This window comes from Pseudopipra pipra, chromosome 6, assembly GCF_036250125.1.
Source record: "Pseudopipra pipra isolate bDixPip1 chromosome 6, bDixPip1.hap1, whole genome shotgun sequence".
NCBI classification, from domain to species: domain Eukaryota; kingdom Metazoa; phylum Chordata; class Aves; order Passeriformes; family Pipridae; genus Pseudopipra; species Pseudopipra pipra.
The window spans coordinates 14,628,989-14,645,197 of NC_087554.1; the positions used below are offsets into that span (position 1 = coordinate 14,628,989).

At 40.6% G+C, this 16,209-nt stretch overlaps 2 protein-coding genes across 5 annotated transcripts in view; one reads left to right on the forward strand and one right to left on the reverse strand.

The window, feature by feature from the left end:
• USH1C (USH1 protein network component harmonin) overlaps window positions 1-2,037 on the reverse strand; it is a 48,459-nt gene extending 46,422 nt beyond the window's left edge. For 2 of the 4 annotated variants that reach the window (XM_064657477.1, XM_064657479.1), the window contains exon 1: window positions 1,934-2,034. In XM_064657477.1, the coding sequence (XP_064513547.1) occupies window positions 1,934-1,969 (36 nt within the window). In that variant the 5' untranslated portion in view covers window positions 1,970-2,034. Of the gene's footprint in view, window positions 1-1,933 lie in introns of all 4 variants that reach the window. The other 2 variants (XM_064657478.1, XM_064657476.1) reach the window with 2 other exon arrangements.
• A 3,304-nt stretch (window positions 2,038-5,341) lies between these two features.
• The window catches only part of OTOG (otogelin), a 100,490-nt gene continuing 89,622 nt past the window's right edge, over window positions 5,342-16,209 (forward strand). The window contains exons 1-7 of the mRNA XM_064657474.1: window positions 5,342-5,622; window positions 5,729-5,789; window positions 5,908-5,962; window positions 7,205-7,295; window positions 14,850-14,942; window positions 15,177-15,331; window positions 15,729-15,847. Of these exons, the coding sequence (XP_064513544.1) occupies window positions 5,571-5,622; window positions 5,729-5,789; window positions 5,908-5,962; window positions 7,205-7,295; window positions 14,850-14,942; window positions 15,177-15,331; window positions 15,729-15,847 (626 nt within the window). The 5' untranslated portion in view covers window positions 5,342-5,570. The remainder of the gene's footprint in view (window positions 5,623-5,728; window positions 5,790-5,907; window positions 5,963-7,204; window positions 7,296-14,849; window positions 14,943-15,176; window positions 15,332-15,728; window positions 15,848-16,209) is intronic.

Consider the following 16,209-nt stretch of genomic DNA (forward strand, 5'->3'; position numbering starts at 1 on the left):
AAACCATCACCATCTCTTCTCCTGACGGGGAAAGCAAGGAGTAACAACATTCCATTTTTCTCCTGATATGCTAACTGATGGACACGTCCCCATTCCCTCTCCAGAAATGGAGATCCATATCTAAATTCTGCTCTTTCTTCTCACAAAATGGTCAGTCTTGCTGTTTGATTCCTGCACTTCTCACCCTGCATCAGCAACTTCCTCATCCCCTGGACAAAAACAAATGCACAAATGACTTCTTATATATTCAGAATGCTACAGCTGGGTTAACCCTCCTGGATCATCTCTCCAAATGAGTCATTCTTCTCCCATTGCCCTCTATTCCACCATCACTGCATCATAGCCACTTGCATCTCTTACCATTTTCCTAATTCTTAAATTCTTTGGGATAGAAACTTACTGTAGACATATGCTTTACCTAGGCTTATCATCAGCTTCTAAAATCTGACTCAAATTTCATAAATCCTAAAAAATCATGGGCCCCATCTTCAAAAAAAAAAAAAATACAGTGGTGACATGGTGTAACTTGGATCACAGAAATATTTCAGTATATCTCTATTTCAGAAGAAAATAACTGTGGAGGCATGGGATAGGTATTTTCACACCTTTTAAACCAAGGATATTAAAAAAACCCCATCTGGACACAGCCCTGGGCAATCTGCTCCTGGTGGCCGTGTTTGAGCATGGGGTTGGAGCACATGACCTCCAGAGGTCCCTTCCAAACTCAGCCTTTCTGTGAAAGAAAAGACCTGTTACAGTATCCTGTAACTCAGATGAAGTTTTCACTTATATCTGCATCCTACCTATTTGCAGTAATGCTGAAAATACATCTTACGTTATCGGGGTGGGACTTGAATGATGTATGAATTATAGCAGCAATGAAAGGGAAAAGGTTTAAAGTTCAAGCTGGTAACCATCAGCCTAGAAACCAGAGTCTTTATAGAGACATTGCACAACCCACTGCTGAGTTATACAGTAATAGGTAGCAAGGCAGAAATAAAGTGCTAGATGGCTACAGTCCTTAATGTTTTTGAACTTCAGTTTGACATAAAAGTGTTTTTTGCATTCCCTCTACTTCAACCTAACAATCTCTTAGTTAATGGGTTTATTACCAGGCAACAGATACTTCTATGTAACATTACATTACTTTGAAGAAATTGTGTTTTCTAGCTGACTAAAAGAAAACTGAAACAAAAAACCAAACGAGACCAACTATAACCTCCTTCATAAAAACAAGCAAACAAACAAAAAACCCCAAACAAACAAACAAAACCCCAAACCTCCAAAGCAGTACTAAAAATTTTACTTTGAGAGAGTCCTAAATGGCTTTGCAAAAAACATCTCTTAAACATGCAAACTATTTTCCTCCTCCTTTCCTTAATTAGAGCTTTTTGAGCTTCCTTTGCTCATACAATTTTGCGCTCTGCTGAGCACTTATTTAACTGAGTAAATAACAAAATGACGTGCCAGGCAGACCGAGTAGCTCCATGTATCAAATGCATTTGCACATGACTGCACATGCACAATTGCACTGGGGAATGTTAAGGTGGAACTGGGTGCTCGCAGGGCTGGGATGGGCACTGCCAGCCCCTGGACTTCAGCACCTGCGCTGCTGCCTTGCCCTGAGCTGGACCGGGCGCGACGTGGTATTAACATAACACATTCAGTCAAGCCCTGGAAAAGCTCCTGCGCTGGGAAACGCTCTTCCTTTCTCTCCCTCCCTTTTTAGGAGTTTTAACTATCCTCTCACAGGCGGCTGCCGCCCGCTTTTCCGCGCAAAGTCCCCCGAACTTCTCCCTTCCCCGCCGCTCCCTCCGGCAGCGCCGCCAGCCCGCCCCGGTGCCGGGAGCCGCTCCCGGGCCAGGGGGGGCTGCTCTGCACGCAGACTCTGCTGGCCTCGGGGGGGCGACCCCAGCCGTCCCCGGTGCCTTACCTTGTGGCGGAACTCTCGGGCGACCCTGCGCTCCATCGTGCGCGGGTGCGGGCGGGGCGCGGGGCGGCTGCGCCAGCGAGGCCGCGCCCCGGGGCGGTGGGAGGGACGCGCTCCCGCCGCCGCCTCCCGCATCCTCGGTGTCGCTGCTCCGGGGGTACCATAATCTGCCTGCCGCCCCCGGCTGGGGCCGTTTGCGGCCAAAACGACGGAGAAAGTAAAAGTAAAAAAAAAATAAATATAACACACTTACACGCACGCCCCCGCGGAGCGTTACCTGCTCTTTTCCCTGGGATGGATTCTACAACCGGTGCTCCTCGTACGGCACAGAGCTCCCAATACAGACTTGTCTCTTGTGTTTGTAGGTATGTATGTATGTCACTAACCCTAGCAGTTAAGAAAAGCACGAAAATGTGAAATTTAAAGCGTACTAACACCTGGATTAAAAAAACAAAACCCAAACCAAAACAAACCAACCAACCAAAAAAACCCAACCAACCAAACAAAAAAACCACAAAAAACCCACAAAATCCAAACAAAACCCAAGCCCAAGCAAACAGAAAAATCTGCTTCAATAAATGACCATATTGTAAATAACCTGAAATTTTTTTTCTATTTTTTAAAACGTAAGCAGGGTGAATCTGATGTACCACTGTCTGATTTCCACCAGCCTTTCCCACTAACAGAATATTGTTGCTTACAAATAGAGCCTCTGACACGGCCCCTGTGAGTAACTGCAGAAGAATCAAGCTCGGAGCACCTGAAAAGGTGACTATTTCAGACTAATCTCTTTTATGTTATTTTGCCCTGGGCTTATTCTACTGTTGTACAAAATTATAGACTTCTGCAATCAGGACTGGAAGCAAGATGAGGACACCTGCTAACATATGTCCCTTTGTCTCCCTGCAGAATCACCTTTACCCATATAACTTCAGAGAGAACAGGGTTTGTTTAAGCACAGATGGTCTACCTGCTCCTCCTTCCAGCAGAGTGGAAACTTGTAGGAATACATATAAAGGCATGATAAAAAACCCCCTACACTGTCACATACAAACTGAATTCTGTTTTATTATTTCTGTGTGATAATTTTTGTGAGCTATACCAGCTTCTTTAGAAATTGCTCTTACCTTTTTCAGAAGATGGCTTTGCTGTATTGGAACATTTCAAACTTGATGGACACTACTTCTTTCTCATATCAGGTGTCAGGAATAAGGGAGGAATGCATTTTAAGCCTGCATACAAACAAATGCAATTGTTTTCAGAAAACAATTTTCTCTCAAAATTTCAAGTACTAGTACATGAATCACATCTCCTACCTGAGTTCCAGTACCACATTATATCAAAAAGCTATTCTATCCAAGCATTAAACACACTGCTATAGGACTTCCCTGCATATGCAAAGCAAAATTGTCTTACATTTGAAAAGAGAAAAAAGGAGACACAAGAAATCTAAAAGACACATTAAAACCCGTGTATGTGTCCTTTACATTTAGATATAGACTATAATGGTACTGATATCTACCAATTGTTTCTAGAAGGCTTTACAAGAATAGATCTTTCACAAGCTTGAAGTCATGTACATTTGAAAGAAAGCAACTGGATTTTACAATACAGATGAACTTTCCAGGAGTCAGAAACTCCTCCATGTAGTAAATGATTGTGGAATAATCTTCACTTGGTGATGTGAAAGGTGCTCTGAATGCTCATGTAAAGGACACACCACAGAAAGGATGACAAACGATGGCTGTTGGTCTGCTGTTACATGAATTCCTGTGTTTTACTGTGCATAAATACAAAGGAAACAAATCCACAAAACTATCCCATGCTCCAGAACCGTAAGTTCCATAATCAGTAAATTTAAAACATGGTTCTGAACTCTTCATTATTTCAAATACATAATATTAAAAATGGTAAAATTATGACTCTTTATTATTTTTAGATAATGAACTCTTACCTAAGAAGAAATCAAATTGCATCTAAATTGGCTTTAAACTAGTTTCAGTTCTCCTTTGCTAGTTGTGGCATTAAGGGAAAAGGAATAAAAGGAGCAGCCCATTTAGTAGGCAAAGAAATACATTAAAGTGTGTGTTGAGTAACCTGATTCCTGTGGCTTTTTATCTACTTTCTCTACTTCATTAATGTAACATGGACCAGAGAAAGTGCACCAAAGCCAAGTGCATGCAGCACTCAGGAGTAGATGGGTTCTGCTGCAGGCAGAGTCTAGCATAAAATTCTAGAAATCTGTTTGCGGTTATTGGAAAGAGGCTGTGTTAAAGAATATCTTTTATTTCTCACTTCCTTTTCTTTCATACGCATTTTCCCTCCAATGCTTACAGGAGAGAACAGAATTCTCAGTGAAAATATTACTAGTTTTTCATCATTTCATTAGAAATAAAACACTTGTTGCAGCAAGAAACACAATCCACAGGGACAAATTACAAAGGCAGAAAAGAGATCTTTTTAATGACTTACTGTTAACAGACTTCTCAAAGCAGTCAGAAAAGGCCCTTTTTCATCTGAGACAGTTTCTCGCCTGGTATGGGCAGCTTCTAAAGCTTCTGACATAAGATATGCAAACCTGAAGAATGATGGGGAGAGAGACAGCAGCAGATGGGAAAGGGAAAAGAGAAAAGGTAACAGTGATCGGAAGAGGGAAGAGAAAACGAAGAAACATAATGTAAGGAGGCAACTTTAATCACAAGGAAAAAAAAGAGTGAAAAAAGAAGAGGAATAAACATGGAAAAGGCTCCACATTGTGGATTCATACTAATAAAAAAAAATTTATCAGAAGCTATGGAAACCATCCATACAGGTTAGCTTCATGCTGCATTCAGTTCATGTTTTACTCATGCCTTTCATTACTCTAGTCCTGATACCTGGTTCAAATGGGTCGGGGCCAATGCTCCGTGCTGAGCACGGACAACCTTCGCCGTTTCCCACTGGGAGCACGCGGTTCCCCGCGGGCTGGCTGCGCTCGGTCCGTGCGCGTTCCCAGGAGCTCCGGGAGCAGCCCCGGCTCCTCTCGCCCTGGGGTGAGGGGCAGCCTTAAACCGCACCCCACCGCGGGGGTCCCGGCTCCTGCTCAGACACCGGGACACGAATCATTTTCTGAATCACAGAATCATAGAATCAACCGGGTTGGAAAAGACTCTCGAGATCATCAAGTCCAACCCTTGATCCAACACCACCGTGGTTACTAGACCATGGCCCTAAGTGCCACATCCAGTCTCATCTGGTGAATCCATCACCTCCCTGAGCAGCCCATTCCAATGTCGGATTACTCTCTCTGTAAAAAATTTTTTCCTAATATCCAACCTAGGCCTCCCCTGGCAGGGAAGCCCAGAAAGGCGGAAAAGTAGAAATAAACTCGAGGAGGCGGCGAGGTCAGCGGCGGCACGGGCGGGCAGGAGAAGGCAGAAGCGATAGCGGGGCCGCTCGGCAGCAGAGACGCAGCCAGCCCCGGGCTGCACAGCGAGGGGCGGTGTCCGGGGTGGGCGCTGGGGAAGGGCAGGGCCGGGGGTGGAGGGCGGGCGGCTGATAAACCCCCAGTCCGCCACGCCCGGGAGGGCGGGATGAGCTCAAGGCGCAGGTAGCGGCTGGAGCTCCGCGGGAAGTTGTAGCTGCCCTCCAGCCGTCCCGCATGGAGACCCGGCTCCTGCTCGGGGCGCTGCTGTGCGCCTGGCTGCCGTCGGGTGAGCTCCTGCCGGGCAGGGCGCGGGGATGAGGTGGGATGGGATAGGATGGGAGAGAGCACAGGGCAGTCCTGGCCATCGCTAACCTACCGCCTTTGCCTTCCAGCCTTGTCTCCATGGGGCGCCTGGGCGCAGCTCCCTGCCGACGGGGATGTGCCGCTCCGCAGGTAAGAGCTGGCCAGGGCACAGCGGGGCTCCTTCCCCGCCACGGTGATGCGCCGCGGGAGGGCCGGGCCGGGTGGGCTGCCCGGGCCAAGCCAACCCTGCCTTGTTCTCTGCCCGCAGCCGAGGCAGCACCGGGGGACCTCGGACAGGAGAGGGCCTCTCCGCGGCGATGCAGGTATGGGGGGAGAGCAGGGCGCTGTGATGGGGCAGCTGGAGGGAGCTGCCGGGAGCTGCGGCATCTCCTCGGAGAGGCTGGGATGTGTAGCTGGGATGTGCAGCTTCCCTCCGAGGAGTCCCGGGAAGAGAGCATCGACTGCGATGCGACCAGAGCTGATGAGCTGATGCGGTGCCGTCGCTCGTGGCCCCCGGTGGTGGCAGGTTTGCCCGGCGAGACCCCTCTGAGGGGGCAAGTGGCGTCGGATCGAGGGATGGCTGTGCTGGCTGTCATCAGGATAATGTGCTTCTCAAATCTTGCTTGAATGCGTCTGTACATTACTGTGATACCATCAGTATCACAGATACATCCATTTCTGCTGGATGTTCTTTGTAATTCTTAAAGACTTGTCCTCGAATGTGTATTTTATCCCAGTCACGAGGAGTGTAATTTATGAATGAAAGAAAACTTGGGGTTTGAAGTGTTTAAGCAATGAGGAAAAACTGTATGGTTGTATCTAGAGCTTCAGCTCCTTCAGAAAGCTGTTTGTTGTAGGAAGCATCCTTGCTCAAGGGAAAGCTGAGGTCTGGTCTGGCTCATCCAGCAACAATTGCTTTGTGGGAGCCTTTTTGCTTCTCAGTAAAAGTAAGTGAGCTGGCAGTATCAGATCACTACAGCTCAACACTCAGGTTTTTGGATGTGATTTATCTTGGCAACTCGACTATATCACTCATGGCACGTTGCTGAAATGTAATTAGGGTGTGTGGTTCCTGCTCCCTTGTTTGAGGGTGGGAAAAGGAAAGTTTGCTTTGTTGTCCTTGTTTGTGGCTCCACAGAGGAGTTGCCTTTCTTTCTGCTTTCTTCCTGCTCTTTCTGGGAAAAGCTCAGCAAAGAAAAAAATGTCACATAACTGCAAACAGGTAATGAAATCAACCACCAATAACAGCAAATGCTCATAGATTGAGGTTCTCCCCCTAGGAATTCAAGAAATAGCAATAGACTGTTTGTTTCCTTCTGTGTTAGCCTACTGAGCAGGAGTCCTCAGTAAGAAATATGTTTGGGTGACTGGAAAAAGAAAAAAGAACTATTGCACTCTTCAGTAGAGTGACTGTACTTTTTATTGCACAATGGAGTTTTTTGATAACGTTGTAGTGAGCAAATATGAAGCAATGAGCTTACTAAAACTGGTAAATTTACTGATAGACTGAAGAGATTTTTAAATTTCTTGGTTATAGCTGCTGATTTATTTGTTCTTTCTGAAAGGAGTCTGGAATGGCAATTTATAACACCTCATCTACTACAATGTCCTTATATCAGACCAGGAGACTTCACAGTATGAAATGTGGACCATCCAGTAAGTTATTTATGTTTCCACATGAAATCTCTTGAACTTTATTTTCTGCATAATTTAATTATTTTTTAGAAAGAAAAAACCCTAAAATAACTAATACAGGTCTTTGTGGTAAAGGAGGTCTGCTCTGATCAATCTCTAAGATCCATAGAAGTGGGATAATTTGTTATGGGGTTTAACGTAGCTTTAAGTTTACACTTGGTTCTGGTTTGATCATTTGAAAGACTGTCTCTAACTACAGTTTTTCTAATAAAAAGCTCTTACTAGGGAAATCTGCTCTTGTAGTGATATACCTAAAAAGGTGGATTGCTGCTGGATGCCATTAAATTGTCTGCCCTGTACCTTTCCTGTGCTTGGAGGTTTTTGCTGAGGTGATCTATGGATGCTCTTTGTGTGTATAATCTATGGGTTAGCAAGATAGGGTACCTTAGCCACCAGCTTGCAGTGGTGGGTATTTTCTTGAGGAGTGTGTGTGTTGGTTTTTTGGTTCGTCTTATTTTCACAAATGAAGTGGACAGGCTTAAAATATCTTTGCTGAAGGGTAAAGATCCTCTGTGTTAACTTTACAGAAAGGTCCATGTTATGCTTGTTCTGTACAGAGGAGAAGTATGAGGCAAAATAATTCCTAGTAGTTTTAGTTAGTCATGTGAAACCTCTAGTTTCTCTTCTGTTAGCCTGATGGATTGCATTGGATATGGGACCTACCTGATAGTGAATAGTGTGGATTTGTACCCCATAGCTTTATAGCACAAAAGGCAAGATGTGTGGAATGGACTCATCAATTGTAGTTAGGGTTGTGTTATCTCCAAAAGCTTTTAATGTCTTTAATACACACTGTTTTCAGAAGCTTTTGAGAAGCATGCAGCTGGATGTGGAGGAACAGTGCAAGAGTTTAGAGAAACATAGTATTGCTCAAATAAGAACTATTACCTATGAACCTCTCTCCAGTATATGAAAAAGTCATATATGTTGTGTATGGTAAAGTTGCTTTACGAATATAGTACTCTATACTAGTAAAACTCCCTCTTTTGAGGGTTGCATTTACTTACTGACCAAGAAGTACTTATGATTTCATTTTTTAAAAACTAAATAAAGCAGCTTACAAAGAGAAGATAAGCAAATCATGCTGAGAAATTTGCTGCCATAATAATCATTTGTTTCCCTGGGTTTATTTTTTTTCTAGTCAAAACTCCTTTAATGGGACTAGTAGATTTCATTTTTTGCTTCAGAGCAACCAGCTGGGAAAAAAAAAACTTTTAAGATACGTTATGTTACCATTCAAGTGTGCAATAAAACACATGTACATAAACCCTTTGCAAGACTTCTATTAAAAAACTCTTGCAAAGGTTTATGTGCAAGTTTATTGCCTCTTAAATAGGCCTAATATTTAAGAAAGGGGAGAAAAAAATTAGAACAAGGGAGAATGAAATGGGTAGAAAAATTCTCATCCTAACTCATCACATGTCTAAGCTTGTAAAGGAGGATGCAATTACAATGGCAAAAAATAGATTTCATTGCTCTCTGCAGATGTAATAGTAGAGCCTTTTTGTTTTTTTCTAACTCTTATTTCTATGAGGGAAAAATATTATGTGTGGATTTTCCATTTCTGATGTACTTGCTTTGGAAAGACAATGTTGTTGAAGACCTGCTTTAAAAGTTATTAATGATTGCCCATACTTGAAGGCAAATAAAATTAGTCTTACTAAACTTTTTAAACAGTGTAATACCCAGACCTGGAAGTTTCCTTTTTAAATTCCAGTAAACTCTGTGTGGGAAATGGAATCCATTGTTGTCTGTGTGTGAAAGACATATTGAAAAACAAAACAAAAGAATAACCTGATCTGCTTCATACAAGAGCTTAGGTATCATGCTCCAAATACTTAGAAAAATAGTTTCATTTTGGCCTCTCCAATATGAAGAGATGCAAGCTGCTATAAATCTGCCCATGGACTGGGATTTGCACCCATTTGAGGATATGTGAAATAGTAAAGCTTTTTTTTGTTAAAAAAACCAACTCACCAAACACCAAAAAAACCAGAACAAGAAACAAATCCAAAAAAACCTCAAAACAGAACAGCAAGGTAGGCTGTCAGCTGCTCTCCCTAGTTTAGCAATGTCTCTAAGAAAATAATCTTTGAAATAAAACTATAGTAGAATGAAATATAAGTTCATTATAATCGCAGGCAATTCTTGTTGCAAGAATATTTTTTCTTGCTTTCAGTAGCTCTATGGAGATAAACCAACATGTTTTATGTGGAATGAGTGCATGACTTGTGCAATAGATCTCTTTACCTTTGTGTAATATTAGTCAACTGAAAGCAGCTCAGAAAGCAAGACCGTGTCTTATCTGTCAATGAAACAAAAAAGTTGCTACAGCACAAACAAATGCCAAGAGATAAATTCTTCTGTTAGTTTCTTCTACCTAGGGAACATGGCATTTAAAATGTTTATCATAATAATTGACAAACACATAGTTTACATAGTTCTTAAACTTTTAATGTTTTTTGGCACAAATCTGTTTTTCGCGCAAAGTTAAAAAACAATAAATGAAGTGACAAAAACAAACAGAAAACTGCAGGGCTAATATATAAGCATATAAAGAACCTGAGCCAGGCAAAACAAATTATTTGTGGAAGTATTCAAAGTACTACTGAGAATTTATAATATGTTAAACACTTCAAATTTCTTGTGTTGAAATGCTGTAGCAGGCAGGAGTCACTGTTACTATAGAAGATACTTGTCCCTTACAATGTGTGCTTGACGACTTGATTTGAGGAGATGCACAGGAGCAGAACATCTGCAGCTAACTGGAAGGGTCTTGGAATTGAAAGGTTAAAATTGCATCCTACTCATTCACCTCAGAATCCCAAAGAAAATTTTAGATCCTAGTGTGGCCCAGGGCTCTATTGCATCCTGTGGAAGTATGTGCCATCTGCCTGCCATTGCAGGCAGATGCTTTCACAGACTATGAAGTTGAAAGGCAAAAGATAATGCAAGAAATACTTGCTGTGTTATTTCTCCACAGTCAAAGGCAGTGGAAAGCTCTCAATGAAAGATTGCACCTAGAGAAAGTATGTGATAGAAATTATGCAGAGTTACAAAACATAAAATTTACAGAATGTTGACAGCAAAAATTTAAATATTCCATTTTAAGCATAACTTTACTTTTTTTTTTAATGTGTGACTCTAGATCTAACGTAAGCTTCTTGAAAGTTCTTATCCTGATCTGCTTTTCTTTTTCACTTTTCCATTTCAGAATAAAATTAAATTTTTAATTAATTGATAATTTTAGTACTTTACCTTCAGACAACCCTCCCTTCTACACTTGCATGGAATTTTAAAATATGTCATTTTTTAAAGAATCCTGAAAAATATTTCTTTTTCTATTTGTCTATTTCTATAAATGACTCTGGGGCTCTAAAACTGTTTGGGTCAAAGTTGGTGTATAGACACAATCATATGAACTGAGGGCATAGGTTGGACCTTGTATTTACTTTGCTTAAGTAAAACTTTATCACTTTCAGATCTCTAAATTAGTCTTTCATACTTAAACTTTTCTGTCCAAGTGAATCTAGTAATCGATATCCTGAGGAGAAACCTGTTTCTATTGCTTTGCATTAAACTATTTTTTTTTTCATGCCGTGTCTTAAAAAACAGTAACAAAACACAGAATTTCAACACTAGTAAGTACTTAATGTTTTACAGAAAAATAACCTATAGGAAAGTCCACCTCAGCCACAACTCTTCAAGAATTAGGTGTGCTGGTGATAAAGGTGTATTACAGTGAGGTCAAAACTGAGTTGGAGCATCTGTATTCACGTGATGGTTAAAGCAAAATCAACTATTTCAAAGTTGATGTGCATGGTAATCTCAGTAGTCAGTTGTGTTCTTGAATGAAAGTGCAATAGATGTCTCTTTGATTTAGTATCTTAACTTTTGTGTGGAATACATATACATGCTTGCTTTGCAGTTAGATCTTTGTGCTCTGAGGGGTGAGAGTGGTTCTTTAGTGACTGTATCTCACTTCATGCTGAAGGGCTTCACACTATATAAATTACTCTGAGCTGTGCTTATTTTATTCTTCATAGACATTAGATCAGAAGAATAAATCATGGATAAGCAAGCCAGGACATAGAGTTCATTTGCAACTGAAATAAATTCAAGAGGTCTTAAGTACTCGTTAGAGAAGAAGTAATGCAAGAAAGTAAAGTAAACTGTGTGCACAATATCATAGATGCAATATATGTATCTACAATAATATTTCAAAATAAATGTGTATTTTGATGAAGATGCAAGATGGCTTTGGACAGTTTTCGTGATGCTCCTAAAGCATGTTACTTCAGAGAACATAAGCAGTAGTCACTTGTGTGAAGGTGGACACTAATCTCCAGAAACCCTTGCAGTGAAGTGCAAACAGCCTAGATTACAGTCACACTTTTTTAAAGGCTCTGATAAATAATGGATTTAAGATCCAGCTACTGCTTCTAGAGTGGCAGCACTGGCCTCAAGGCTCTTACTGCCTGACACTGAAGAATTTAAAAGGAGGATGAACTGAAAAGGAGGTTCATGCACCGAAGGGACTAATATAACCCTATGTGCATATTGTGCAGCCTATTTAGTAATTACTAGATGATTAGAATATTTAAGATGTGAGGAGAGAGAAGAATTCAGGCCTGTGTTAAGAGATGATCCTGCTCAATAAAGAGGGAATTTTGGATGAGCAGCTTCATCACTGCAGTGGTCATATTATGCAGGTTGTAGTGGCAACAGGTTAGAAATCCCTTAATTACCTATGTGAGTCAAATCATATTACTTAGGCCTACCATTTTCTGCTAGAAAAGTCTCACAAGTTTTCAGTTTCAGATTCCAACCCAATGCGCTCAACTGGCATAATGTCAAAGGGGAAAGAGGAGCTGAGAACTTTTTAGTAGGTGTCACTTTCAGGTAAATGAAAGCCACAATATTCTTCCATAACTTTTCCCAATTCTAGTTTTCATTTAGTCTTGATCTTTTTTCGTTTTCTGCAGATATTAAAATGTTTCTTACATCTCTGGGGCAGACATGACATAACCTTTCCATAAACTTTTCCATTTGACATGGTCATATGGGTTAGCTTGTTTAGGGAGCTTATATTCCTTTAATGACAAAGATCAGAATTTGTTCCTGATATCCTAGGAAGTATTTCTGTGTTGAGTGGAGTTATATGATTCAAGGTTTACAGTAGTAGGAGCACTAAATGTGATCTGAAACAATGCTGCTTTTCTCAGTACATGTCTAAGGATAACTATTATTTGCACAAACAGCTCTTCTGTGCAGTGTAAGGAAACATACTTTACAGTGATGTAAACAGGGATATAAAGAAATACAAGAGCTATGATTATCATATTTTCTTAGAATCTTACATACTCAGAAGAAAACTTTGTAAAGAAGAAAACACTCATCACTGAGTCATTTCACCTCCAATTCAGATTTAACTCCCTTTCTCTCTAAAAGAGAGCCAGGGAGATCCTTCCTGATGACAACAAGGGCCTCCAGGCCAGCTGATTGTGTTCACAATCTGAATATACATGGCTTGAAGCAGGTTACCTGAGCCACACTTAGAGGGGAATCATTCAACCTGAAACATCAAAAGGGGGCTAACTTCCTCTACAGCCAAGAGGAACATGACTTGCAGTCTAATTGCACATTATTGTAACTGGACAGGCAATAGGGCAGAATCTTAGAGAAGCAAAGAATGGAGGCCTGAGCTCTGGTTACTCAAGTCTCACAATGCTCAAGATGAAAGAGCAGAATGTCTGCCTCTCTTGACAAGAGGAACAAGGCTTTTGCATTATTGACAAGATTGGTCACTGTGAGTATGTAAATGAGACTGCTCAGTCAGAGTAAGTGGGAACCTTTCTACATGCTACTTGCATTAGTTTTTATTGAACTTGGGCTGGCCAGGCAGGGAAAGGAGCATTACCTTTTGCTTTGTCTACCTGCTTTGTTCTTTTCAGCATGGGCTCTATTTTTTTTTTTCTTTTTTTTTTTTTTCTTCCCAGTGTATATGTGGGGTGCATGTTGGAAACAAAGGTATCAAAATTAATTGTTTGGATATTTTTAAAGTCTTCAAGTAACTCATTAGTATTTTTAAGATGATTGCAAATGGAAATAGCACTAATGAAATGTACTGTCAAATTTTGTCAGAACTTAGTAAGGGTTCTGTAAACTTGTAACTGAAGAGAGTATTTTGTAAAAATCACATGGCTTTAAGTAGATGAACACGTAAGCTTTTTTCTTTAATTATATTTTGCTGTAATATTCTTGATGTCTTCCTCATTCTAACATTATGGTATTTAGCATGGCGTAATGATAATGTCTTGAAATTGGAAGAGAGTAGGTTTAGATTAGATATTAAGATGAAATTCTTTACTGTGAGGATGGTGAGGTACTGGAACAGGTTGCCCAGGGAAGTTGTGGATGCCCCATCCCTGGAAGTGCCAGGGATCCCTTCAAGGCCAGGCTGGATGGGGCTTTGAGTGACCTGGTCTGGTGCAAGGTGTGCCTGCCTGTGGCAGGGGGATTGGAATAGATGATCTTAAAGGTCCCTTCTAATGCAAACCATTCTGTGGTTCTGTGATTATTTTTCAAGAATGATGTGTTTATAAAGAAAAGAGGGCTGAGTCTTTAGTTTGTCTCTTCCTGAAACAGTTTCTTCTGAGCAACTTGTCTGCAGCAAATGCAATCTCAATTTGTGTTCTAAAGTGCAAAAATTACATAATTATATAATAGGCAATTATTAAAATTCAAATCCTTTCCTAAAAAAAACTTTATAAGAACAAGTATTAGCAAAATAAGTGAATAGATCACAATTGTTAAAAAAAGATTCAAGTACAAAGTTTGAATTTAGTATCAAGAAACTTTATTTCTGCTTGTGCACATCTTTCCTTAAACTGTGAGAACTTGTTTGGTCATATTTTGATGGGGATCTTCCCAGGGAAAATAAAAAACCCAGCACCTCCCTGCCCCAAGCCCAAACCTGTCAAGTTGCAAGTCAGGGATCTGTGTCTTTATGGAAAGTGTTTGTGGTTCGTATAGTTAGAAGCTGCAAGACACAAGGAGGACAGGCAGGTGAAAGATATACAGCTGGCATCTGAACATTTGTATTTCTAATGTATTGTATTTGCTCTCATCCTGGCAGAGCTTACCCATAGGGTGTTACAAGTATAAGTAAGGCTATAGGCACTGTGCTTTTTTTTGTGCAGTACTTGTTCACTTCATCTATTCATCGCTTAGGGGACTGAAAACATGTCAGACTAACACATGGAACAGTCATTTTGATTTGGCTTCTCTACGTCTGTAATGTATTTGCTAAACTGGCTGTCTGTTTTGAGGTAAAGCTTTCGCAGTATTTTTCCTTTTTGTGGAGGCCAGTTGGATTCTCCAGGACCCTTTAATGCTAAGTCAGCCTCTCCTGTCATCCATGTAGTGAATTTTAGCTTTGGTGAAAGCACTGGGTCTTAAGAAAGAAAATTATCATAATTTATTTTTAATATGCCTTGTTTTTTTCCCACTCAGATTCACTTACATGTTTTAATGGAGGTGAGTGTGTCTACAGGGAGCTGTGCAACTGCAGTCGGTTTAATGCAACTGGACCGAGATGCCAGACAGGTGTGTAAAAAGAGAAAACTAACTGCAGTTCTGAGATTGTACTTGGATTCCCACAGCTACAAGAATGACTACCCTCTGCCTAAAGGTTCCTTTGTGCTCTAGCGTTTTTCCCTCCGATTCTATTCTAAGTGATAATATTTCACAGCATGCCACATATACTGCGCCATGTCAACTAGAGTGTGAATAAAAAAACAAAACCCAGTGCTATGTCTAAAGTGACTCTCCTTTTGTTAGTATATAACACAGGTGCTGAAAGAGATCATATATGCAGAACATGGGGCCAGTATAATTTTGAAACTTTTGATGGACTCTATTATTATTTTTCTGGGAAATCTTCATACGCACTTGTGAGACACGCTGAAGTAGATGAACAGAGCTTCTCCATACAGGTAGGGAACCATGCTTCTACATTCCTTTTAAATGTTATTGGACATGCTAATGATGTATTAATTTTAAGAGATTAAAAATTACTTGAGATGATACTATGGGGTTGTAGAATGTAAGGTAGATGTAATTCTAACGTGTTGTGGGCTGCCAGTTACCACAACACAGAATATAAACAACTGGAATAAAACTTATGTGTGAACTACCAAAGCTTGCTTTGTTTGCACAAAGCTGTGAAAAGACCATGGCTATGAAAACATCACTCAGTTTTTTGTGCTAGAGTGGGACCAAACTACTTGTTCGCCGCTGAGTATGGGATTGGGGGTATTAGTTGTGTAACATGCAGATTACAAAGAATTTGATTAAAAACCTGACTTTGACACTAGTGTTTTTATTTGGCAGGTGAATAATGATCCTGAATGCCGTTCTTCTCCTTATTCCTGCAAAAGGTCCATTAGTTTATTCTTTTCTGGAGATGAACAGATAAAGATGAGCAGTGAAGTCACCTATAAAGGCTTTGGGTAATTCCAGTCATGTTTCTGATGCTCTAGTTACATTAGAATTAAGGTCATGGTAACATTTTGATAGCAAAGATGTAAACTTATTTGTTGGTAGCTTGAAAAAGTATCCAGATCACAAATGCAATAATTACTTCTCATCTACAAAGTGGTGTCTGAGGAAGGTGATATACAAATTAGTGGTATACAGTATTAAGAAATATAACCATTGACGTTCATACTTTGATTTTTGCTGTTATTTGCAACTTCATTTGGTTTAGTGGAGTTAGTCAGTATTTACATCAGGAATTTTCAGATGCATGAGGAAGTCTTTACATCAGCAAATAATTTATTTTTAATGGTTATATTTTCTAATGTAATGTTGT